The 26,903-nt window shown below is 42.0% G+C and overlaps 1 protein-coding gene across 1 annotated transcript in view; it reads right to left on the bottom strand.

The window, feature by feature from the left end:
- Positions 1-6,127: 6,127 nt before the first annotated feature.
- ccm2 (CCM2 scaffold protein) overlaps positions 6,128-26,903 on the bottom strand; it is a 100,803-nt gene continuing 80,027 nt past the window's right edge. Inside the window, exon 10 of the mRNA XM_069886631.1 lies at positions 6,128-7,253. Coding sequence (XP_069742732.1) covers positions 7,156-7,253 — 98 coding nt within the window. The 3' untranslated portion in view covers positions 6,128-7,155. The remainder of the gene's footprint in view (positions 7,254-26,903) is intronic.

Below are 26,903 nucleotides of genomic sequence, written 5' to 3'. Positions count from 1 at the left end.
AAACCATTGTAAAAGCCGTAAGGCACTCAAAATACTATCTGACTGGTAGAAGATTTACACTCCTCACTGACCAGCGCTCTGATGTATTCATATTCAGTAACATCGAGGGGGAAAAAAAAATAAAAAATGACAAAATTGATAGGTGGAGGATCAAGCTCTCCACCTACAATTATAACATTGCCTATCGGCCAGGAGCCCTTAATGACCCTCCAGATGCCTTATCCAGAGGAAGCTGTGCCTCTGCAAACACTGGCCAACTGCAGTCTCTGCGTAATGAGCTCTGCCATCCAGGCTCATTTTGTCAAAGCGCACAATCTGCCCTACTCCATGGAAGACGTCAGAGAAATGACCAGGTTTTACCACGTCTGCACAGAGTGCAAGCCGCACTTCTTCCGCCCCGCAAAAGCACATCTGATCAAGTCATCCAAGCCTTTTGAACAGCTCAGCGTTGATTTTAAGGGACCTCTCCCCTCCACCAATGGGAACACCTTCTTCCTCTCAATCATTGATGAGTACTCCTTCTTCCCATTTGCCATTCCATACCCAGACACGTCCACTTCATCAGTCATAAAGGCCCGAGACTCCATTTTCCCCCTCTTCAGGTATCCCAGCTATATTCATAGTGACTGGGGCTCATCCTTTATGAATGACAAGTTACATCAGTACCTGCTGGTGAGGGGCATCGCGTCCAGCAGGACTACTAGTTACTGCCCCTGGGAGAATGAGCAGGTTGAAAAGGAGAACACCACGGTCTGGAAGGCTGTCAAACTGGCCCTGAAGTCATAAGGCCTTCCAGACTCACACTAGCAGGAAGTTCTCACCATGGCGCTCCACTCTATCTGGTCACTAATATGTACCGTGACCAACGCTACTCCTCACGAGCTTCTATTCAATTTTGAAAGAAGGGTGGCATCGGGAACTACGCTCCCAGGCTGGCTCACTACTCTTGGTCTGGTCCTTCTCAGGAAGCAAATGAGGAGAAGCAAGACCAACCCCATCATGGAAAAGGTGAAACTGCTCCATGCCAATCCCACGTATGCCTACGTGGAGTACCTGGATGGCAGGGAGGACACAGTCTCCATCAGGGACCTGGCACACACTGGAACAGAGAGTCCATTGCCTTAGATGCCCTGCAGAGCCACGGAACTCACCTCCCCCAGTCAGGTACTTGGGGGATCCGGTTCAGAAGGAAAGTGAATCTCCCTCCATAGTCGAGCCGGAGACCCAGCCCACCTCTTGTCCATCACAAAGGGATCAGGAGACCCAAGGAGCCCAAGGACCCCCCCCCTCCCCCCCCTGGTGCTAAGGGGCTCCATCACAATCTCCAGATCCCTGGACCACTTAAACTTGTAGATTTGTAAATAACTATTTTTTTTTAATACCATTTATTTCTGAACCCACATTCTCAGTCTTCATTCACAGACCCTAAATTCTACAGGAAGGGGTGAATGCAGTGAACTGGGATTCACTGGTAGGGTATGGCTGGCCCCGCCTCCTGGCTCCACCCCCATCTGCCCACATATAACCCTGGTTTCCCACCTAAACCCAGAACCCTTCCGAAGACTATTGTTGAACCCTACCCTTAGTTAGAAGCTAATAAAAGCATCTGCTCTCCCTCCAGTCGTGAGAGCTTTTATTCATGCTACAACTTCATAAAAATGATAAAGGCTTGAGAAATAGAATTTTCTTGTGCCAAGAACTCTTGCAAAATTGTCAGCTGGTAAAATAGAGAGAACCGAGGAAGCCACTGCTAGTAAATTAATGTGATGTTCCAAATAAATGTTTGATAATCATTTCAACAGCAGTAGCTACAGAAAGACCTAAACAATGAAGACGCTGTTTACATCTGGTACCGCACAGATGGCAGTCTCTTCAATCTGAGGCGCCTGCAAGCTCACACCAAGACACAAGAACAACTTGTCCGTGAACTACTCTTTGCAGACGATGCCACTTTAGTTGCCCATTCAGAGCCAGCTCTTCAGCGCTTGACGTCCTGTTTTGCAGAAACTGCCAAAATATTTGGCTTGGAAGTCAGCCTGAAGAAAACTGAGGTCCTCCATCAGCCAGCTCCCCACCATGACTACCAGCCCCCCCACATCTCCATCAGGCACACAAAACTCAAAACGGTCAACCAGTTTACCTATCTCGGCTGCACCATTTCATCGGATGCAAGGATCGACAACGAGATAGACAACAGACTCGCCAAGGCAAATAGCGCCTTTGGAAGACAAAAGAGTCTGGAAAAACAACCAACTGAAAAACCTCACAAAGATTAGCGTATACAGAGCCATTGTCATACCCACACTCCTGTTCGGCTCTGAATCATGGGTCCTTTACCGGCATCACCTACGGCTCCTAGAACGCTTCCACCAGCGTTGTCTCCACTCCATCCTCAATATTCATTGGAGCGACATCAAAGTACTCGAGATGGCAGAGGCCGACAGCATCGAATCCATGCTGCTGAAGATCCAACTGCGCTGGGTAGGTCACGTCTCCAGAATGGAGGACCATCGCCTTCCCAAGATCGTGTTATATGGCGAGCTCTCCACTGGCCACTGTGACAGAGGTGCACCAAAGAAGAGGTACAAGGACTGCCTAAAGAAATCTCTTGGTGCGTGCCACATTGACTACCGCCAGTGGGCTGATATCGCCTCAAACCGTGCATCTTGGTGTCTCACAGTTCGCCGGGCAGCAACCTCCATTGAAGAAGACCGCAGAGCCCACCTCACTGACAAAAGACAAAGGAGGAAAAACCCAACACCCAACCCCAACCAACCAATTTTCCCCTGCAACCACTGAAACCATGTCTGCCTGTCCCGAATCGGACTTGTCAGCCACAAACGAGCCTGCAGCTGACGTGGACATTAACCCCTCCGTAAATTTTCGTCTGCAAAGCCAAGCCAAAGAAAGAAGCTACAGAATAGGTATAGTGTTGGTTATATGCCAGTTCAGACTTTTTACTTCCAGCTAATAATACAAATGGGTGGCACAGTTGCCATAGTGGTTAGCGCAACACCTTTAATTTCAGTACCAGCGATCTGGACCTGGGCTCAAATCCCGTGCTATCTGTAAGGAGTTTGTACGTTCTCCCCATGTCTGCATTGGTTCTAGTTTCCTAAATTGAGTGGCAGGGGCTCATGGGCCAAAATGGCCTGTTACCTTGCTGCATGTCTAAATTTAAATTTAAAAATTTCCAGAAGTATACATACCAGCAAAAGTATTTTATGTATTACCAAGTTGTATGTTGTGCTATGGGTAGGTAATTCAGCACTGGGAACAAAGGAGGCCTGCAGATTTGTTGAGTTATTATTTGGGAAATAATTAGGTTCAGCTATGGCTATTTCTCACAGTCCCTCCTCCACACCAACTCCTTGCTTTGTGGTATTGTCCAGAATCGATCACATTCAATATTTTGGCTTCTACTTGGAAAATGATTATTTGAGCAAAACAGTTGATGGGTGTTCACTAGCAAAGGAAACCTGCAACTGTCGAGGAGGGAAGAAATTGACCAATTTAATCAGTTTCCCCCTCAAAAGGTGTTTTTTCATTTCTTTCAATATCATCATGGTTCGTGCTTTGTTTTATTGCCAACCGTGGCACCTCTTCTTTAAGGAGAAAGGACAAGGTAAATGCAGATGTCATTTATGTGGATTTCCATACACAAGATGGAGGACACACTCAGATACCCTTCTGATAAAAGGGTTGGAGTTGGATGTTCCGTTTCTGCACCTTATCAACCTTGGATTCTTTAAAACAGTGCAAAGCATTGTGCTGGGAGAAGAGAGTCCAAAAGAAAAAGTCATGGCCTGGCTACAAATGACAATAGCTACTCTATTTAATATCAGTATAGGTTGCTTATTATGGCATGTGGTGATATCTGAAACATTTTCCTTTCAGATAAAAAGCATTTAAAAATTAAATTTTTTCTTCAATCATAAAGTAAAAAAAATCTGCCTTCAAAATACCTCCTTGAAAGCTGCTGAAGAACTGACATGCCCTGTAGAAATGTATAAACTGTTGCCAAAAATTCAATCCAATGAGCTTTTTCCAATGATTCTTTTTTAAATCTAGGAGATAGCCACCAAAAATAAGTTTCAAATTTCCAGGATAGGAACATTTTAAAGCATCATACGGAAAATGCTTCTTCACCACAGAATGAATGGTACATCACATGCCAGACTATGATCACAAAGCAACTGCTGCACTCAACTGGATGTGTTGTTACATTACAACCTGCTCTGAATCCCACTGACTAGCATCTGTACAATTCTCCTCAGGCACGAGTTCAAAGTGTACAGTTTTACATTAAAAACATTTTAGCTCGTCATTATAATAATAGAATTACAAAATTTCATCTTGCTGGTTGTACATGTAGAGTGAGATGACAGAGACAGATGCACACCAGCTATGGCAGGGAGTACAGGCCATTACAGCCTACGAAGTGAGGTCGAATACTATAGATGGCTGTGATGCTTTATAACCCGATGAGCTGAACACCACCTATGCGTGCTTTAGAAGAAGCGAATAGTGCCTACTAGAATCCTTGAAAAGGCTGAGGGCCCTGTGATAATTGTCTCTGAGGGCAACGTCAGAAAAGAAGGTGAACCCTCGCAAGGCATCAGGCCCTGACAGCGTACCTGGCAGGTTACTGAAAACCTGCGCCAACCAATAGCTAAAGTGTTCATCGACATTTTCAATCTCTCACTGCTTCAGTTCGATGTTCCCACCAAAAGGGCATCAATCATCCCGGTCGCCAAGAAGAGTTATGTGGGCTGCCTCAACGATTACTGCACAGTAGCACTAATTTCTTTTGTGATGAAGTGCATCGAGAGGCTGGACATGACCAGAATTAACACATACCAAAGATCTGGACCCACTGCAATTAGCCTATCTGCTCCATGGCAGATGCAATATTACTGGCTCTCCACTCAGCTCTGGATCACCTCACAAACAGCAACTCATACATACAGCTGTTCTTCGTAAACTACAGCTCAGCCTTCAATACCACTATTCCCTCAGTGCTGATCAAGAAGCTTCAAACTCTAGGCCTCTGTACCCACTCTGCCACTGGATCGTAAAGTTTCTCATTGGAAGACCACAATCAATAAAAAATTGAAAACAATGTCTCCACCTCACTTATCATCAATACAGGCGCACCCCAAGGATGCATGCTTTGCCCGCTCCTCTACGTGTTATACAACCATGACTGTATAGCCAGGCACATTTCCAATTCCATTTACAAGTTTGCTGATGACACTTTAGCTGTCGGCAGAATCACAAACTACAATGAGGAAATGTACTGGAGGGAGATAAATCAACTCGTTGAATAGTGTAATGACAATAGCCTTACGCTCAACATCAGCAAAACCAAGGAGATGATTGTGGACTTCAGGAAGAAGTCAGTGGAACACGATCCAGTCCTGATCGAGGGCTCAGTAGTGGAGAGAGTTAAGAACTTCAAATTCCTGGGTGTCAACATCTCCGAAGATCTGTCCTGAAGCCTCCACGTTGACAGAATCACAAACAAGTCTCGCCAGCGGCTATACTCTGTGAGGTGTCTGAGGAGATTCAGCATGCCACCGAAGACTCTCGTAAACTTCTCCAGCTGTACCATGGAGAACATTCTGGCTGGTTGCATCACTGCCTGGTATGGAGGTGCCAACATTTAGGACAAGAATAAACTCCAGAGGAATCTTAACTCAGCCTGCAACATCACAGGCACCAGATTTCACTCCATCGAGGACATCTATATGAGGCAGGGTCTTTAAAAAGCAGCTTCTCTCCTCAAATACCCCCACCACCCAGGCTATATCCTCTTCACTCTGCTCCCATCAGGGAAAAGGCACAGGAGCCTAAAGGTGAGCACTCAACGGCACAAGGACAGCTTCTTCCCCGCTGCCATCAGATCCCTGAAGAGTCAATGAACCACAGAAACGGCCTCACTTTTTATGCTCTATTATTGTTAATATTTTTTTTAGAATAATGTCATGCTGGTTATAAAATGCACGTTTGCACGACAACACAGCCACAAAACACCACACGACAATAAATCCTGATTAAATAATATCTCAAAGGATTTTCTCGAAAGCTGTTCAAGTATTATCCTTGAATTCCACAAAAGTTGTTTTCTGTGAGTCGTGACATTTCAAGTTCAAGTTTATTGTCATGTTACCACAATAGCGAGAGGGGTGGTTTTGTGAGCAAACCAGGAGATGTCTCAAACAACAACAGCACAAAAGTGCTATTACAGAGATATCAATGGAGCAAAGACTGTACAATTTTGGGATTCAGTCAGGAGTCTGTTGAACAGCAGGAAAGAAAATGTCCTTGATCTGGTGGGGTCTTATACTCATGAATAATTTTTCCTGACAGGAAGGATGAAGAGTCTGTGGCAGGGGTGGAAGTAATTGTTTTCTTTTTTCAAGTTGCCTATTTTTTCAAGGCAGCCAGAGTTGTTGATGGAGTTGATAGAGAAGAGGAAGAATGCACAATGGCCTGAGCCATGTTCACAACCCTCTGCCAGTTCCTGCAGTCTTGGGCAGAAGAGCTCCTGTACCACAGTGAATCACCTTGATAGAATGCTTTCAATGGTGCACCTATTCAAATTGAGGGATATAAAGACCAAGGTCACATTGCTTGAGGATTAATGTGCTTGCTTCTATTGTGTTGAAAGTAGAGCTGTAGTCAATAAATAGTAGTGTGGTGTAGGTGTCATTGTTCAAATAATATCAGACAGTGTTGGCCCAAGGAGATGGCATTGGATGTGGTCCTGCCTCAGTGGTTTGGGAATGGGGGTGGTTTGAGGGTGGCTGGAGTGACTCCGTCTGGTCTAGTTGCTTTTCACGAGTTGGTTCTTGTGGGAGGCCGATCTGAGATCTGTGGTGATGACCGTGGCTGCAGATGTGCTCGATACAGAGATGTGCGCCTCTAGCTTGCTGACCTCTTGCTCAAGGTAAGCCTAGAATGCACTGAGCTCATCCTGTTGGTTACTATTCTTCCCAGCTTTGCTTGGCAGCCTAAGACATGCATGCCCTGCTATGCTATGAGTACCTGTTTTCCAAGGTTCATCTGGGACTCGAGTCTGGTTCAGTACTTCCTCTCAACAACCCCAATGGCCTTGCACAGTTCTCACTTGGCTTTCTTGTAGTAGTACTGTCAGAAGGCCATCGTACCTTTGCTAACCATAGAAGGGTTATGCCAATCCAGCTTCCAGGTCCGTCCACAAACTCGTAGATCAGAGCACACTGCCCCCACTGCAAATGATGAAAGAATAACAGAATCTCAGGATACATAATGGTGAGAGATTATCAAATTTTAAAATGCATTTCTGGGGTGAGAAGATGGGATGGAAGGGGAAGGTAAATAGCCAAGGAAAGATGGGAAGTACAGAAATCAGATCAGATACTATTTATTGTCAGGTAATAAAACTGGAATATATTACGCCAAATTACCTTTAGTCTGCCACAAGGCAGAAGAAGATTCACCTGAGCATTAGCTAGCACTTTTTACAGTCAGAACAAGAAAAGCAAAAGAGAGCCCCCCCTCCTCCCCACCCACCCCCGGAGTCAGCAAGTGTCTGTAGATTTGCCTCCAGTGCTCCTGCAGCTTCTGTATTCACACAAGACTCGAGTTTAGTTCAAACAATTGGCAACCTGAGCCCAGACCCAAACCTCCGGCATAACAAAGTCTTCAGTGCCCAGGGCCACTTGGGAACCCTCCTTGCCCTCAGCACCCTCTCATATCCCAATTCCAATATCTGGGTATGCATGCTTAGCCTATTGCTCTACTCATTATGCACCCATGACTGGGTGGCCAGGCACAATTCCAATGCTATCTAAAAATTTGCCGATGATATCACAATTGCCAGCAGATCCACAAAGGACAGTGAGAAAATATACAGGAGGGAAATAAATCAGCTCGTTGAATGGTGTAACAGCAACAATCTTGCACTCAATGTTAGCAAAACCGAGATGATTGTGGACTTCAGGAGGAAGACAGGGAGCACGTCCCAGTTCTCATCAAGGACTCAGTAGTGTAGAGAGTCAATAACTTCAAATTCCTGTGTGTCAACGTCTCTGAGGATCAGGACAGATCCATGTTGATGCAATAACAAAGAAAGCTTGCCAGTGGCTATATTTTGTGAAGGGTCTGAGAAGTATCGGTACCGAAGACTCTCAAAAACATCTACAGGTTGTGATAGTACAGATTCTATCACCAATGTGTATATGTACATATGTACAGATGGTAGTGTAGGATGACTGTGATTGGCTGAGAGTGTAGCCACACCTACTGGCAGGTATTAAAGAATTGCTCCTAGCCAGACCAGGCCATTCTGGACTGGTCGACCTACTTGTGATATGCTCCAGTCTTTTAGTTAATAAAAACCTTGGTTTGGATCAACAAGTCTTTGATTCTTTTGACGCGCATTACACAGGTATACCGTGGAGAGCATTCTGGCTGTTTGCATCACTGCCTGGTATGGAGGTGCTAAATCTCAGGACAAGAAAAAAACTCCAGAGGGTTGTTCACTCAGTCTATGACATCACAGGTATCAGACTTCACTCCATCAAGGACATCTACATGATGCGGTGTCTTAACAAAGCAGCCTCTATCTTCAAAGACCCCCACCACTCTGCCACCATCGGGAAAAAGGTACAGAAGCCTAAAGATGAGCACTCATTGGCTCAAGGACAGCTTCTTCCCCGCTGCCATCAGAGTCCTGAATAATCAATGAACCAAAGACACTGCCTTACTTTTCATGCACTACGATTTTTTTTATTATTGTAACCCAGTGCTTCTCAACTTTTCTTTCCACTCATATACCACTAAGTAATCCCTATGCCATAAGTGTTCTGTGATTGGTAAGGGATTGCTTCAGGTGGTATGCAAGTGGGAAGGGAAGGTTGAGAATCACTGTTCTAGTCCCAATTGTTAATGAAATATTTTGCTTGAGAAAAATTGTGACTGGTCCATTTCCTTTGGAGTTCTGAAACGTGCACATAATTAGTCAATTAGGTACAATTAAAACAGTGATTTTCAAACTTTTTTTTCCCCACCCACAAACCACCTTAAGCAACCCTTTACTAATCACAAAGCACCTGTGGCGTAGGCAATACTTAAAGTGGTATCTGAGTGGAAAGAAAAGGTTGAGAACCACTGTTGTAAGATGATTCATAATATGAATGTTTTCTCTATTATGCTGCATCAAAATACTGCATTTCTTGACTTGTTCACGACAATAAATTCTGGTTCTTGTGAGCCAATCTCCAGCAGCCTGTGTGGGTTCCTCACATGCAAGTCTTTGCCAGCTGTGTGTCCCCTTCAGCTGCAGAGCCCCTTGCTGGTCCACCCTTTTGGTCACTATCCTTAGGGTCATCTTTTCTGATTCTCTTTCTCAATGGGGGGGGGGGTGTTGGGGTGCTTTCCCTAGTTTGGGCGGCATGGTTGGTAAATGACGTAGAGGTTAGCTCAACGCCTTTACAGAGCCAGTGGTCCGGACCAGTGTTTGAATCTCACACTGTCTGCAAGGAGTTTGTTTGTTTTCTCTATGCCTGCGTGGGTTTTCCCCCAGGGGCTCCGGGTCCTCCCACCATTTGAAACATACAGGGGGTGTAAGTTAATTGGGTGCAAATTGGATAGCACAGACTCGAGGGCTGAATTTACTCAAAATGGCTTGTTACTGTGCTCTGGATGTCCAAGTTTAAAATTTAAATTAACTGGTTTTCTTCCCCAGAGTCTGCAACCCCTTGAGGCCACTGCTGAATACAGGAGCCGCCATCTTGGATCCAGACCAATTCCTCCCCACGCCCCCCCACCCAGATTGATATGGTTGTATGTACTACAGGCACAGGCTGGCCCACCTTCCTGATGACATCCTCTCCTAGACTCCTCCCCTGTGACCTAGGCCATAAAGGTCGAGTCTCCTCTCCCTCCCTTCATTTCCCTAGCTTGGACCCAGGCCAGCAGTCTTGTGTGTAAAAAAGCCTATCGTTCCCCTCAGTCTTTGTCTCTGCAATTATTGGGGCGACTGATAGTGCCCAACCCCCCCCAAATTTTAAATAAAACATTTTTGGCTCCATTAACAGGTCGTTTAAAGTCAATTCGGAGCCGTTAGCAGTAGAACTGGGAGTAAGACTCTCCTGGGGAAGCACTGTATCTGTTCCCCACTCTCCCCAGGTCTGTATCAGCAGCAGTACTGCCGTTACAGCCACCATTTTTTCGGGAAAGGGATCAATCCCCAATAGTCACCACACTATAGGAAAATGCATAAAGCAAGAATCAATAGAGCAGTAAAAGAAAAGAGTGGATTAATCAAGGGTGATTTCTGTCTTCAAGCAGACTGCATTAATCATATAAATCACACATGTCAAACTCAGGCCCGCGGGCCAAATTTGGCCTGCGATATAATTATATTTGGCCCGCAAGATCATATTAAATATATATTAGAGTTGGCCTGCTGGCCGCCGCGCCAGTATAGCACATGCACACTGACGGTGAAAATTAAGACACCGGAGGTGTGGAGGGATCTCAGAGTCCCGAATCCCGGGGATCGGAGCGCCGCATTCAGCCCGCCCGGCTCCCGGACACACAGACACGGCTGGAGTTGGGGACCATCCTCGCTGGGTCTGCGCTTTAGCGGCGACGCCGGACCGAACGTCTCGTTGGCGATGCCTTCCCCCTCGCTCCGTGCGCGGCTGACCCTGCCTCCTGCTCCTTTTGTTGGAGATGAGCCCGGCGCCGTGAGATCGCAGTTTAATCCCTCTCCAACCATGGGAGGGGGGTGGGAGCAACGCGCTCTTCTCAGCCAATTCCTCCACCGTCCCGGACGCCGGCGTTTCAACGGGGGGTTCGGGTGCCTTCGTCAGGCGACCGACCTGTTGGTCCAAGACAAAGGGAGAGCGTACAAACTCCACACAGACAGCACCTGAACTCGGGTGAACGTGGAGCTGCGACCCCACATTCCACATCAGGACTGTGTGTAAGATTGGGAGCAGTGAGATGGAAGTTTATTTTGTTCCTGTGATTTAAGCCTTTCTTGAGGTGGGGGGGGGGGGGTCCTTCTCTGACCACTTGCCTAACAATTAACCTAATCAGATGTGGAGTTACCACAATACAACAGTTCTCAACCTTTTTCTTTCCACTCGCGTCCCTGTGCCATTGGTGCTCTGTGATTAGTAAGGGATCGCTTAAGGTGGTCTGTGAGTGGGAAGAAAAAGTTTGAAGATCACTGCTTTAATCATCCCTCATTGACTCGTCATGTGCACGGTTTCAGAACGCTAAAGGAAATGGGCCAATGACAATGAAAGAGTTTATCCAAAACTATTATTAAACATTTATTTTAATAAGAAAAAGTTTAACATTACATATGTTGAAAGAAGAGAAAACATGCAGATGTTGTTGAAAATTTTCAATAAATATTTAGTTCGGCCCTCGACTTAGTCCAAGTTTTTAATTTTGGCCCTCCGTGAATTTGAGTTTGACACCCCTGATATAAATGATAACCAATGAAAAGCAGTCGAGATTGCTTACTGAAACAATTCACAATGCAGGCAAAAAAATCAGGGATATGGCTCCCACCCATTGGTAAAAAGCAGGTTTAATAAATGATCTTAAAGTTATATGTCCCTCTTGGAGTGATGATATCATCGAATTGAGCATTTAGCCTGAGCAGATCCGAATCAGCTCAGTTAAACTCAAGGGAAATTATAACAGAGTAAGTGGACTGATCAAATAGAACATCACATAGCTCGTAGAAACTAACAATAGGGACAAGAGGCAAATTTTCATTGGCAGGTTAATTCTATGGTACACAGATCAGTGCTGCAGCCATATCTGTTTACAGCATCATAATATGGAGCAAAAATGCAAACATACTGTCGCCAAATCTGCAGAAGCAGGCAGGAAGGCAAGCTGGTACCTCAAGACCACTGAATATACCAATATTTACTCGGCCCTCACTTTTGTATCAGACCTGGATATATCAATATCTCAATTCACTGGCCTGTTCTGACAACACACTAATCTATAATTTAAGGCAGAAACTACTGCTCATTAAACATTTTGGAATTGAAAGAGGCTAGATGGGAGAGGCAGTGACAATTGCCAACTTTTCAATTTCACTAGCTCAATACAGTGTTGCGGGCTGAGGAAGGAGGAGGAGATCCCGTGGAGGGTGGGGGGGGGGGGGGGATGGGGTATTTAACTCAATCAGTTTAGAATTGGGCAATTGTGGCGGGCTGAGCCCCTCTGCAAGTGATTCAGGTTACAGAGCTGAGGACTCGCAGGGGGCAGAGAGCCCCGATACACCAGGCGCGGTTCCAGCCTCTGGGACTGACATCGTCAGGAACTGAGAGACACAAGCACATGCAGGTTCAATTAAAATCATTTGGTCGAACTCACTCACCGCTGCTGGTGTGGTTTGTTCACTGCACCTCCTCACGACCACACAATAGGGTGATATTTTATCACCATAAAAAGCTTTACCCATCAAAGCTGAAAACACTAAGATCATCCAAAAATCCTTTCATGCTTATTTTTTTTAATTCAATCTGTATAATTCATATTTAATATATTTGTACATCAAAAGATTTCAAAATATGGACAATCACAATTGGAGCAATATTATGGGCAGTTAGGAAAAAAAAGTTACTTTTCATCAATATAAACCAGCCATTCTCAGTGGGTACCTTAGGCCCCCTAGGGACACAACTCATTGTGGGAGGGGAAGGGGGGTGGGGAAGTGGCAATGGACTCAAATTTTGAAGGTGGGGGGGGGGATTGAAACTGAATGGATTAAAGATATTTTGGAGAAGGAAAGGGCTTTGTGTATAGTTGCAAGCAACATGAGATTTTTTTTTCAAGATAGAGTCATTTGGAGACGGCCCACAATAACTTAGATAAATGCAGAAGATTAATAATGCTTCCAGAGCATTCCATGCTTCAACGTGACTGTGTTTGATTGATGTGGTCCCAGCTTCAGCTATGAATGACCTTCAACAGTTTTCCTCTTTTGTTCTAATGCCTTCAATTCCAGGAAGAAAGCATGCATGCAGAAAAGTTTTGCTTTACATTTCTCACATCCACAAGTACACTAATTTTGCTTCAAGTTTGTGATGGGTAGTGAATGTATACCTCGTTCTGCTAGCTTTTATTGAAGGTATGCATTTTTCATTATTTTTGTAATAGTTAATGTGGTAAACCACTGTCTGGTCAAGCATCCCTATTGGCCAGTTGTACCTGTGGCCCCTCCCCACAGGCTCCTGTATAAAGGTGGCTGTTCCACAGCCCCCTGCAACTCAGTGCAGGACAGAAGGATAAGCTGTGTTCTCAAATGAATTAAAGCCTATTGGTTTCTCCACAATAGTCTCCTGAGTAATTGATGTGCATCAGTTAATCTTTGTTATTTTCAGAAATAATTTTACTCAAATTCCTTGGCAAAAACTAAGTTTTGGCAGTAATCGGTGGAATACTTATTGTACGATTTCATTACATCTCTGGAAAACCCTTCCCTGCCCATGTGTTTGATTTATTTAAAATGAAAGCATGAGGTCAAGCAGGGAACACTCTGAAAACATTATTAATTTAGATTACTTCAAAACCCTTTGAGATCATTTTGAGATAAACCCAACACACAGATAACTGAAATGTCACGGTGGTAAACAACAGTAATGCTGTGATTGGCAATTGTTGGCTGGACACGCCTCTTAAAATCAATCCTACCCACAACCGCTTGCATGCTCCCCATTCATTCTGCCAGGATCAGTAAGTCGATGAGGCTGGCTGCTGCTCCAGTCTAGTTTGTTACGAACTGTGTGTAATGAGCAGCAATAGAGAATGAACCAGTGTTTAATTTTAAAACACTAATTTTATTTCTTACTCAAACTATAGTCTTAACTTTTAAACTATCCTCAACATTAAATCTATCCCAGAGTACGAGAGAGCGCGTGAAGTGTTGGCCTTTGAAATTTGATGCCCAGAATTAATGTTGAACTGATGGGAAGACTGGAGTTGTCGCTGCTACAGACTCACCAATTCTCCTTGCATTGCCTTTAAAGAAATGTCCATCCACATGAGCTGTGGTCACAACACCCCTGGTCCTTTTGTAGGCAAGACTTGAACTGGGCAGCCTCCATGAAACTTCCAAAACCCTGGCACTGGCGTCTCCAAGTAACTTCATTGCAAGACACACTCTCCAAGTGACCTCCACTGTTAGTCACAATCAAAATGAAGCATGTTGCTTCCCAAAAATATCCTCCTGGCACAGGTCAATCCATTGAAAAGGCCCAGTCATTCACAGAGCAGGCTTTTCTCTGAATTCCACAAAAATGGCCGGCCACAAGAGCTGCTTCAAAAAGCTGCTTTATCTTCAGCCGTCAGAATGGTTCTCCCTTGCAAAATCACAGTGTCTTTGCAAATGTACCGAATTCTGGAACAGACGGTGACAAACCTTCCCTCAGTTCTTCCAATATATCAAATTATCGCTGGACTGTGACTTGTGATAGTGCTTGTGTGAAAAGTTAAATATTAACTGTGACCATTCAGTCCCTCCTGTCTATACCATCCCTTACAGTGATAACCCCATTTTACTAAAACGGGAGCTCATAATAAGTGAATAAAAGCCTATCAGTTTCACAACTTCAGCCTTTGTGGTAATTGATGATGCATCAATTTTATTGACTAATTTTCAAGAAAGATGGAGCATTACCTGAAGCCCAATAAACTCAACAAAGTTCCTCGCTCGTATGATGCTCTGAACACTTTCAAACTCTGGCTTCACTGCTTTGAGGACTTCCTGACAGCAATTCCTAACACTGATAGACTGAAACTCCTCTTCTCACATATCGGACCCCTGGTCTTCCCAATGATCCATGACACAGAATCATATAAGGAGGCCCTGAAACCAAGAAAGGCCATTACCACAGCAGTAAATGAGGTCTAAGCAAGGCACCTCCTGGCCACCTGGATCGAGTGCCAAGTACCTATGGGCCTTCTGCAGAGAGTGCAATTTAAAAACTATGTCGGCTGTCCAGAACACAGAGGACCTCATCCACAATGCACATATGGCTGGCCTCCACTCCGGATACAAAAGGCAGAGACTCCTGCAAGGAACAGTTGAACTAACAAAGACACTGGAGGTAGCCCTCCAAAAACTCAAATGACTACTTGGTTGCCTCGTGGCTGCCATCTTGGGATGGGGTTCATCCTGCGCCATGAGCAACTGGTTGCAAGCATCATTGCACTCCTCTAGTGACCTGACCTTGGCCGTTGTGGCGGATGATTGCCTCAAATGCTACCTCAGTGCCCTGCTAACGAGGCAGCATGCTCTAGGTGTGGGAAAAGAGGACTTTACGCAAGTCTGCCAGTCTAAACCACCTGTTAAACCTAGCAGCGCTGCGTTTGGAGAGTTGCCTCGCTAGACAATGCGACTGGTGCCATCTTCTCTTGGACCAGCGATGCCATGTGCGAGCCACAGCTGCCATCACCTTGGACCACACAGTAAGTGCCATCTTCTCGGGCCTGTAGCACTGCAAGGAAACAATGAAGGCATCCATCTTGGGACCAAATACCCAAGCAACTTGGGCCCTCCTCAGATTTGGACAGTGAGTCTACACGGGCCTCCATCAACCTGGACGAAGACGGATCACAAAATTCACCACATTAATGATGGAAGTCCAGGTAAATGGTGCATAATGAACTGATAATTTTTTTTGAAAATTTTATTTTAGTATCTTCATACATTTCAAATTAACTTGCTATAACATTACAAAATAGATACTAAATAATTTTCAATTTTCACCCCCCCACCTCCCACTATCCCTAACCCTGCAGATAGAAAGAAAAAGAACACATTCTTCATAATAATTATAACCACATTAATAATGCCATAATATTTCTTGATAAAAGTACCATTTTTTCATGGTGGATTGGATTAGAAGGTCTAGATTATCTATTCCTAAATCTCATAAGGCTCCCATATTTGACAAAATTTATCATAATCATCTCATTTTATGTAATTTTTTCTAGTGGGAGATATTTTATTTCATTAAACCATTCTTCGATTTTAAAATTATTTTCTGATTTTCACGTTTTAGCCACACACTTTCTCACTATTGCTGTTGCTAGACTCAAAAATCTCATTATATTTATCAAATTCCATCTTAAGATCTTCATCATGTATATTGCCCAACAAAAAATTCTTTGATCTAATTTAACCTTCACTTTTAATATCTTCTCTAAAATAATAGTTCTCTCACCTTTTCACATGACCATACTGAAAGCAAAACAAATACCAATCTCTCTTAAATCTAAAAGATTGAGCAGATAAATTCAAATTAAATTTATTCAACTTGTATGGTGTATAATACATTTGATGTAAAAAAATTATATTCAATCATTTGATATCTAACATTAATTGTATTAGTTACACTATCTGCATAATTTCTTCCTTATTTTTTCTTAAATTTGTATATTTAAATCCTGTTCCCACTTCAATTTATTTTTATACAAATCCCTCTTCCTTTTTTTGCTTGTAATTTATTATACATAGTAGTTATAAATCTTCAAATAATAAAGGTATCTGTTATAACCTATTCCAATTCACTATTGCAGAAGTCCCAAGTTCATTCCTATTTATTGTGTACTATCCAATATTTCTCCTTTAATTGATCAAATGTCATAAACAATGAACCTCCAAAACAATCTTGTATTTTCTGTATACCTTTTTCATACCAATTGTTAAAAAAGAATTATTCATTGTAAATGGAAGAAGCTGATTCTGTTTTAAAGTCAATTAAGCCAACTGATAATTCCTTATACCTCTTTCCACATGTATCCTATTCAATATTTGAAGCAAATGCCTTAAAGTTGGTATTTCTTTTCTACCTTTAAAAATTTTTAAATTCCGTTTATACAATATTTGGTCTGGACTTATTTCACCTATATTATTCATCTCAATATCTACCCAATATACTTTTTTCTTCCCTTTGATACCAAGAGGACAAAAATCTCAATTGATCTCCCTTATAACTTAAAATTTGGTCACCTTGTTCTTTATTCCATGTCAACTTCTCCATACCTATCCTTGCTCACTTTCCTTTCTATAAAAACTCCCTAACATTCTTAATTAATTGTCTAAAAAAATTTCAGATATTTGAATTAGTAATGTTAGAAATAAGTATTGAATTCTGGGAAAAATATTCATTTTAACACAATTCAACTGTCCTATTAACGCTATTGGTAATTCCTTCCATCTTTTTAAATCTTCCTCTAATCTTCTTAAAAGTGGTTTATTATTCAATTTATACAAATTATTTAATTGGTTACTTATCATTATCCCCAAACATTTAATCCCCTCATTTTGCCATTTAAAGTTTACTAACTTTTTACATTATGTATAATCTGCATTAACCATCGGCATCATTTCACTTTTATCCACATTAACCTGATATCCTAAAACTAATCCACATTCTGTAAATCTTTAATTTAATCTATTCAATGAAATTTCAGCTTTAGTCAAATATATTATCTGCAAAGACTAATTTTATGATCCCTGTCCTCTATATCAAAATTTGTCATTTCTTCATCCTTTCAAATTATTTCAGTTAACAGTTCTATTGCTAATACAAATAAGAATGGTGAAAGTGGGCAACCCTGTCTAGAGGACCTTCCTAATCAAATGAAACCAGACATTTGACCATTTACTATTACTTTCACCTTTGGTTCAGTATACAATGCTTATATTCCTCTTATAAATGTCTCAGGAAATCCAAACTTAAATAATACCTTAAATAGAAAGTCCAATTCTAATCTATCAAATGTATTTTCTGCATGTAAATGAATTGTCATTGGTGGAACTTACCTTTTTGGAGCCACATTTATCAAACTTAAAAATCTCACTATATTATCTTCTGCCTTTCTTTTTGTAATAAACGCCATCTAGGCCATATAATCAATTCTGAAAGCATCTTAAGCAAATGATTACCCCACAATTTGGATAAAATTTTATAATCTACGTTTAACAAAGATATCGGTCTTTTGTATTACCATTATCAATGCCATCTTTAAGGATTCTGGTACATCATTTACTTCTCTTATTTGATCTAGTATCACTTTAAAAATTGGTACTGACAATTCCTTAAATTCCTTATAAAATTCTACTGGAAAACCATCTTCTCCTGGCACTTTATTATTTTGCACTGTTTTCAGAGCCTCATATATTTCAGCTTCTGTAAATGAATTAGATAATTCTTTCCTCTCCTCTTCACACAAATTTGGTAATTGAATTTGATGCAAATATTTTTCTATTTTAATTTCATCTTGTTTTAACTCAGACATACAACTTCTCATAAATTCTCTCGTTTTCATTTATTTCCTTCAACTTATAAACAATCTGACCATTCTTGTCTTTCATTGCTACTATAGTTCAAGATACCTGTTCTTTCTTTAATTGCCATGCCAACACCTTATTAACTCTTTCTCCCAATTCATAATACCTCTATTTAGTTTGTAAAATATCTCTTTCAACTCTATATGTTTATATCATATTAAGCTTTACCTTTTTTCTTTCCATTAATTTCTTAATTTCCTCATTTGGACTAATTTGTATTGTTTTCTCTTAATCAGTAATTTCCTTTTCTAATTGATCTACTTCCTTTAAATAATCTTTTTTTTTAAATTTTACCGTATAACTGTTTGTCCTCTTAAATATGCCTTTAAAGCATCCCATATAACAAATTTACTCTTTACCTATTTTTATTATTACATAAAAAAAACTTAATTTGTTTTCTTATGAAATCACATAAATCTTTCCTTTTCATCAATACCTTATTTCCTTCCTTCCTTTGGCTTGGCTTCGCAGACGAAGATTTATGGAGGGGGTAAAATGTTCACGTCAGCTGCAGGCTCGTTGGTGGCTGACAAGTCCGATGCGGGAGAGGCAGACACGGTTGCAGCGGTTGCAGGGGAAAATTGGTTGGTTGGGGTTGGGTGTTGGGTTTTTCCTCCTTTGCCTTTTGTCAGTGAGGTGGGCTCTGCGGTCTTCTTCAAAGGAGGTTGCTGCCCGCCAAACTGTGAGGCGCCAAGCTGCACGGTTTGAGGCGATATCAGCCCACTGGCGGTGGTCAATGTGGCAGGCACCAAGAGATTTCTTTAGGCAGTCCTTGTACCTTTTCTTTGGTGCACCTCTGTCACGGTGGCCAGTGGAGAGCTCGCCATATAACACGATCTTGGGAAGGCGATGGTCCTCCATTCTGGTGACATGACCCACCCAGCGCAGCTGGATCTTCAGCAGCATGGACTCGATGCTTATTTAATCTCCACTTATATCCACTAATTTTATCTTGCTCAGATACTATTGACAATACCAAATGGGAATAGTCCAAAATAGTATGTGCCAAATATTCCACCTATTGTACTCTCAATTGAACTTGGGCTGTCAGTAAAAACATGTCAATTTGTGAATATGTCTTATGACGAAAAGAATAAAATGAATAATCTTTTTCATTCATATGCATTTTCCTCCAAATATCTATTAATCCCATATCTACCATTAATTTTTTTAAAAACTTCTTTAGACACTTTACTATCTCTACATATTTTCATGATCTATCCATTTTTGAATTTAAAGTCAAATTAAAATCTCCTCCCATCAAAATTTTACCACTGGCATTTGATAATAAATTTATGCAAGGAATTTTATGAAATTATCTTCTCTATATTTAGAGCATATAAATTCAACAAGATCCAATTTTCTGAGTATATCTGACATTGTACCATAACATACCTTCCTGCCACATCCTTTTCTACATTTAACATTTTTACTGGTAGATTTTTATTTATCAATATTGCAACCCCTCGAGCCTTTGAATTAAATGAGGCTGCCACTACTTTACCCACCTAATTCCTTTGTAATTTATCTAATTCCTTCTCCACTAAATGCATTTCTTGTAAAAAAAAAGCTATATCTACATATTTTTCATAAATACCAATATCTTTGTCTTATTTGATTTTGTATCTCATTAACATAAAAACTCAAAATTAATCTTCCCAATCATTTTCAATCAAATTAACCCACTACTCAACCAGCCTTCATCCTCCTTTAACATAACAAAGGCATTATACTTCATTAGATCTATTATACCAATAAATGTTTGGGGGAAAAAAATAAGAAATGATAGAATTCCTCAAAAAAGGCGCATGTAAAAAACATACCCTTTTTATCACCCTTATTTATAGGAGTGGTAGTTCAGCCTACACCTGTACACACAATTCGGCGGCAGCCAGCAAACATTCCCTTTGCCCCCCCTCCCCGAATGTTATGCTGACCAACCTTTACAAATATGATCAGTTACTTAACTACCCATTATTATCTTAACTCCTTACCCTTATAATTAAAGTCAAATAAACACAACCTTCCAATTTTAACATCAAACCAAACAGTATACCTCCTCACCCCTTACTGCCCATCTTGGCAGGTTAGCCCTTACTTCCCATCTTAACAGGCAAAGATTCAGCAAAAACTTTGGCATCATCAGGATCTGAAAATTTTTTAATGCTCATCATCAAGAAAAATTTTCAATACAGTAGGATATCTCAAAACAAATGCATATCCTTTCTTCCACAAAACATTTTTTTAACTACATTAAATTCCTTTCTCTTTTCAGAAGTTCAAAACTTATATCCGGATAGAAGATCTTGCTTCCATTATAAATCAATGAGGCTTCTCTTGCCTTCACTTGCTTTGCTGCTGGTTCCAACACCTTCTCGAAATTTACCTTGAGGGTTTTGACCTTCTTGCGGTTTTGGTCTTCTTGCGGTTTTGGTCTTTAAGCTCAATGCGCTCTTTCAATTTCAGTATCTCCTTTAAATTCTTCCATTCCCAGTACTTGCGTTATCTAACTTTGTAAAAATTTCTTCAAGTCCAGACCTTTATCACCTTCTTTCAGCCCCACAATCTTGATATTTCTTCTACTATAATTTTCCAAAGTGTCCATCATCTGATTCTATTTGCAATTTTTTCACGTGATCTTTTAGTTGCTGTATTTCCAATTAATTTCCTTTTATTCTTTCTTCCATAACTTCTGATTTCTTGTCCATTTGCTTTACAGTATTCAGCACTTGACCAGTCATATCTCTGGTTTCTGTCACTTTATCAGGGACTGTTGCAATGATTCTTCCAGAGACCGCTGCAGATCACTCAGATACATTTTGACCTCCGACGCCAATAATAAAGTTTCTTTACCAACCTCTCAAAATCCTTGTTCTGTGTCCAATTCAACTTCTACTTCTATTAGCTCTTCACTGGGTTCAGGATTGAAAGAACTCTATGTCTCTCCAACTCACTGCAGAGGACCAATCTATGAATAGCTCCAGGTTCCTTCTTTGAAGTAGGCCTTGTAAGCATTGTAAGAACAGGGATTTCCTGTTTGGTGGCATCCTGTTCTTTTCTCCAACTCTTCAAATGGTGTCTTTCATTGTCCTTTTAAACTTTTCTATTTTTAAAAAGCAAAAAAAACAAAACAACTTTTCGGGGAGAGTAAGGGTTATGTTACTAACTCCACATCACGCAACACGCCTCCATGGACTGTTTATTTGATAGTGGGTGTATGGAAAGTTTCATTCCCTCTAATACTGCTAAGCATCTTTTCCTCAAAGTATGGCCAGTCAGCCATAAGATCTCACTCTCATCCATGGAGCAGACATCCACAGTTCCTGTGTAGTGACTTTGACCATTGGAGGCACAGTTTACAAACACTTCAGGCTCCTCGTCATGCTGCACCTCTGCACCTCCTTGCTGCTGGGACTGGACTTCCAGTGCCAACTTAAGAGAGTTACATTGGAAATCGATGGATCCCATCTCACCTCCCCCCACTGCCCCCCCCCCCCACCCCCACCATCTTCAATAAACTGTTCCAAGACAGCTGTCTGCACACAACCTGTGGGATCTTGACCCTCAGGGTCAACCTTTCACCACTGTTCGCTAACCTCATCCCGACTGCAGACCTGTGGCCACCAGAAACTACACTGTTTAAAGTTGGAGGTTCAGCAGTTGTTGGGAAAGGGCATCATCGAGGCCAGCAATAATCCCTGGAGGGTCCAAATGGTTGTAGTGAAAAATGAGGAAAAGAACGGAATGGTCATAGATTATAGCCAGACCATCAACCGGTACATGCAACTCAGTGCATACCCGTTCCCTGCATATCCGATAAGGTTAATCAGATTGCACAATATCAGGCATTTTCCACTATTGACCTGAAGTCAGCCTACCACCAGCTCGATCCACCCAGAGGACCATCAGAATACTGCATTAGAGGTGGATGGTCACCTCTTTTGGGTACCCTTCGGTGTCACCAACAGGGTCTCTGTTTTCCAGTAGATGGACTGCATGGTGGACCTCTATAAGCTGCAGACCACTTTTTCATACCTCGACAATGTGATCATCTGCAGCCACGGCCTGCGGAATCATGATACCAACTTTCGAAAATTCCTCCGTGCCGCAAACCTCCTGAACTTTACTTATAACAAGGAGAAATGTGTGTTCCTGACAACCTGACTAGCCATTCTTAGCTGCTTTGTGGGCCTGACTCCATGTGCCCTATATTGGAGTTGTCCCTCTCACTCACCCTCAGAGCCTTGCAGAAATGCCTAGGTTTCTTCTCAAACTATGCTCATTGGGTCCCCAACTACATGGGCAAAGCTCGCCCATTGGTTAAAGCCACCTTTTTTCCCCTGTCAACAGAGGCCCATGCAGATTTCACTCATATCAAAGACATCGCCAAGGCAGTGATGCATGCTATAGATTAATCCATGCCAAACCAAGTGGAGAGCGACGAGTCAGACTTCGGCTGGCTGTCACACCGCAGGTAGACCCATCACATTTTTGTGTACCCTCCAAAGCCTTCAATCCACCACTCTTTAGTCGAAAAGGAGGCCCAGGCCATCATGGAGGTAGCATGCCACTGGATGGACTACCTCGCTGGCAAATGATTCACCATCCTCACGGACCAGTGGGCAGTCACCTTCATGTTCAAGGACAAGTAGAGAGCAAAATCAAGAATTATAACATCCTCAGGTGGAGAATTTAACTGTCCACCTATAATTATGACATCCGACCTGGAAAAAGAGAGTCCTTGGGGACCCTATCCCATGGGAGCTGTGCCAGTGTCCAAATGGCCTGGTTGCAGGCCCTCCACAACAACCTCTGTCACCCTGAAGTGACTAGGTTCTTCCATTTCATTAAAGCCTGGGATCTACCATACTCCATTGAGGAAGTTAGGACAATGACTAAAAAACTGCCAGATCTGCACAGAGTGCAAACCTCACTTCCAGCACCCTGACAAGTCACATCTGATCAAAGCTACTCACTCCTTCGAGCACCTGAGCGTAGACCTCAAGGGGCCTCTCCTTTCCTCAAATCAGAATGCGTACTTCCTCACCATCATTGACGAACACTCACACTTCCCTTTCGCCATCCCCTGACTAAGGCTACAGTAATCAAGACCCTCCACAACGTCTTCATGCTTTTTGGGTACCCCTGCTTCATCCATAGCGACTGAGTGACCTCATTTGAGTGAGGTGTTGGTCAGGGGCATTGCCAAGAGCAGGACCACCAGCTACAATCACAGGGAATGGGCAGGTGGAAAGGGAGAATGCCATCCTCCTTGCACTAAGGTCATAGGGCCTCCCTGTTTCCCACTGGCAAGAGGTCCTCACAGGTGCACTCCACTCTATATGGTCACTTTTATGAATAGCCACCAACTTCCCTAGGGACTTCGCTGCCTGCCTGGCTGACCTCTCCTGGACCAGTTCTGCCTCAGAAGCACACCAGGCAATCCAAGACTGGCCCACTGGTCAAGAGAGTCCACCTGCAAGGTCAGTGTCTCAATTTGAGGTTGGACACATTGGGAACCCCTTTGACCGCTCTCAACCACCAACAGTAACTCTCCCCCACTGCTACCTTGGGGTCCCTGAACCTGCTGCTGACCAGCCTCCTCCCCAGCAGCTGTTGACAACCATGATGCACACTCCCTGATCTCTTGACCTGTCCCTTCCCCCTGGCAAACTTTATGCAATGACAACAGACTGACCTCACAGGCTGGCATAGCTGCATCCCAGCCATTACCATGTCATTCGGAGACCCTCTGATAGAATTAACCAGTAAATATATGTATATATTTACTTTGTCTTTTTCACCCCACAGGACTCTTAAAAAAGGAGGGTTGAATGTGGTAAACTACAGTAATGCTGTGATTGGCTACTACCAGCTGGAAATGTCTCCCAAGATCAATCCTACCCACAGCCCCTTGCATGCTACCCATTCATTCTGCCAGGATCAGTCGATGAGGCTGGCTGCTGCTCCAGTCTGTAATCAATAAAAGCCTATCGGTTTCACAACCTGTCTTTGTGATAATTGATGGTGCATCTGTCACAGAATTAGAAAAAGGTGTTATTACATTATAAAAGTAAATTGATTGGTAAAAGTGGAAATGTTTAATCTTGCTGAGTCACTTATTTTGTCTTCACTGATGCCATGAACTAAAATGCCAAAGAATCTATTCAGGCAATTTCTTAGAGTAATTGCACTGCTTCTGAAAGAATTGATGAGATGGCAAAGGACATTGTTAAACAATTTGTCATTTCAATACAATTCAAGAAAGTTTTTTTACAATTAGAGAAATCCACTCTGCAAGAGAACGATGCTCTCTTCATGGCTCATGCCAGATTCTGGAATGGAAACAAGCTGATGGAAGAGATCTTGTTTGCCAGAAGATTCAAAGCAGATTCCAAAGGACTGTCTATTTTCGACATTATGAATTAAATAAACAAGAATAGCATTCCATTTGAGAACATCATGTAGTTAATGATGCCACTTCAATGGTTGGATGATAGAGAGCCCCAAGCATGCCTCAAGAAGGTTACAGCTTCAGTCTTTACTATTCATTTCATAATTCAGAGTGCACTTAGCAGCTGGAAATTAGAACATTGAAATACTTCACTTTCAATTGTGATAAAGACTGAAAAATGAATTATAAAATCACATCTCCCTCAAAACAGCAGCTGTGTGAAGAAAATGATGAACATATCCAGGCACTAGTGCTGCATACTGAGGTGAGGTGACTGTCGAAAGGAAATGGTCTTCGTTGTTTTTGCTGCACTCTGGGACTTGATGGTTTCCTTTCTCACAATGAGCATGGAGAAAAACATGAAGGTGGACATTTTTTAATTGGCAGATATCATTGACAATTTATTGAACAAGACCTTGCAGGATAAACACAATTACCTCTGAGAGTAAGTTAGTCATCGCTTCTTTCCTGATGAAGCTCAAAGTCTATTGGATCATTATCAGAGGCAGGGATTTTTTTACAATTTCTAAATCTGAAAATAAACACGGAGGCGTAAAGGATGATGATATTACTGTTTATGTGAAACACCCAAAACAAATAGATCAACCTGCAGGAAAGATTTAATAACCTGTTAAACCTCAATATCCTGTATTGAATATTAGATCCTTTTGAGGAAGAAATTCAAGAGAGTATGATTGATCTTCAATATAATTTCATGGCGCAAGTTTTTGGGTTAAGAGTGATCTGTTGAATAGATTTCCAAAACTAAGGGAAAAGACTGAAATATTTTTCATTGCTTTTCCCTCCATTTACTTCGTTGAATGTGGACTCAGAAAGGTAGTTGGACAAAATCCAGGAACAGACTTGGTATCACAACAATATGACCTTCCACTACCACTGCCAAGTTTGGAGCTTAACATTAAAAAAAACTTGCACAGGAACATCCAGCTTCAGGAACTTTCTAAAATTTTCAGTTTATAAGAATTATTTTTTTTTCCTACTTTTTTTTTTAATTATTTTTTTCTAACATCCCCAGCCCCCCATATCACCTACAAAACGATCCAGTTTATAAGAATTATTTTTAAAAAAAATGTTCTTTTTATTTAAGTTTTCATAGCCTCTAGTTTATGCATAAGGTTCCCCAATGACTTTGGTACAAACCATTGCACTCTAAGAATCTTTAAAATTTTGTAATATGTCACGCTTTCTTTCTTACCTGTTCAATAAGAAGAATTTCCTGTTGTTCTGGAATCACAAGCCTCTGCAAAGAGTAAAAGCCTGGTTTTCTTTTCACCTCATGCAACACAACATTTAAAATTCAGCAAATCCCTGCAAGTTCTCCAGTATTTTCTCCCATGAGTTTATTTCACCATTATTGTGCTGGTAATTCTTTTTATTTCATGTCTCAGATATTTTTAATTCTATTATAAATTTTCTACTGTCTCTATTGGACCTATATTGATATCCACCATCCCACTTCCAGGTTCAAAGGCATGATTCATTGGAATTCTCAATGCTAGAGACGCTGACAATATTCAACCCAGAGTGCAAGAGCGAGACCAACAATAGTCAGAATCAATAATTTATTGTCAGGAACAAGTCATAAAATTCTTTGTTTTGTAGCAGCGCAAACATTCATATAAACCACCTCACAAAATAAAAATAGGGCACAATAAGTCAAAGTAAGGCAATGTCTTTGGTTCATTGATCATTCAGCCATCTGATAGCACCAGATACGAAGCTGTCCTCGTGCCAGAGTGCTCATCTTCAAGCTCAGTCATCATTTTCCTTAATGGAAGCAGTGAAGAGTGCATGGCCTGGGTGGTGGGGGTCTGAGGATAGAGGCTACTTCAAGACACCTCCTCTTGTCGATCTCATCGATGGATTGACGCCTGGTGTCCTTAATGTTGCAGGCAGAGTTAACAACTCTCCAGTTTTTTTTTGTCCTGAGCATTAGTACTTCTGTACCACTCATGCAACCAGGTAGAATGTTCTTCACAGTACACCTATAGAAGTTTGAGAGTCTTCAGTGTTATCCTGAATCTCCCCAACACCTCAATAAAT

The sequence above is a fragment of the Narcine bancroftii genome, chromosome 6 (assembly GCF_036971445.1).
Source record: "Narcine bancroftii isolate sNarBan1 chromosome 6, sNarBan1.hap1, whole genome shotgun sequence".
NCBI classification, from domain to species: domain Eukaryota; kingdom Metazoa; phylum Chordata; class Chondrichthyes; order Torpediniformes; family Narcinidae; genus Narcine; species Narcine bancroftii.
The sequence above is the reverse complement of the archived record's forward strand: the minus strand, read 5'-3'. Positions and strand labels throughout refer to the sequence as shown.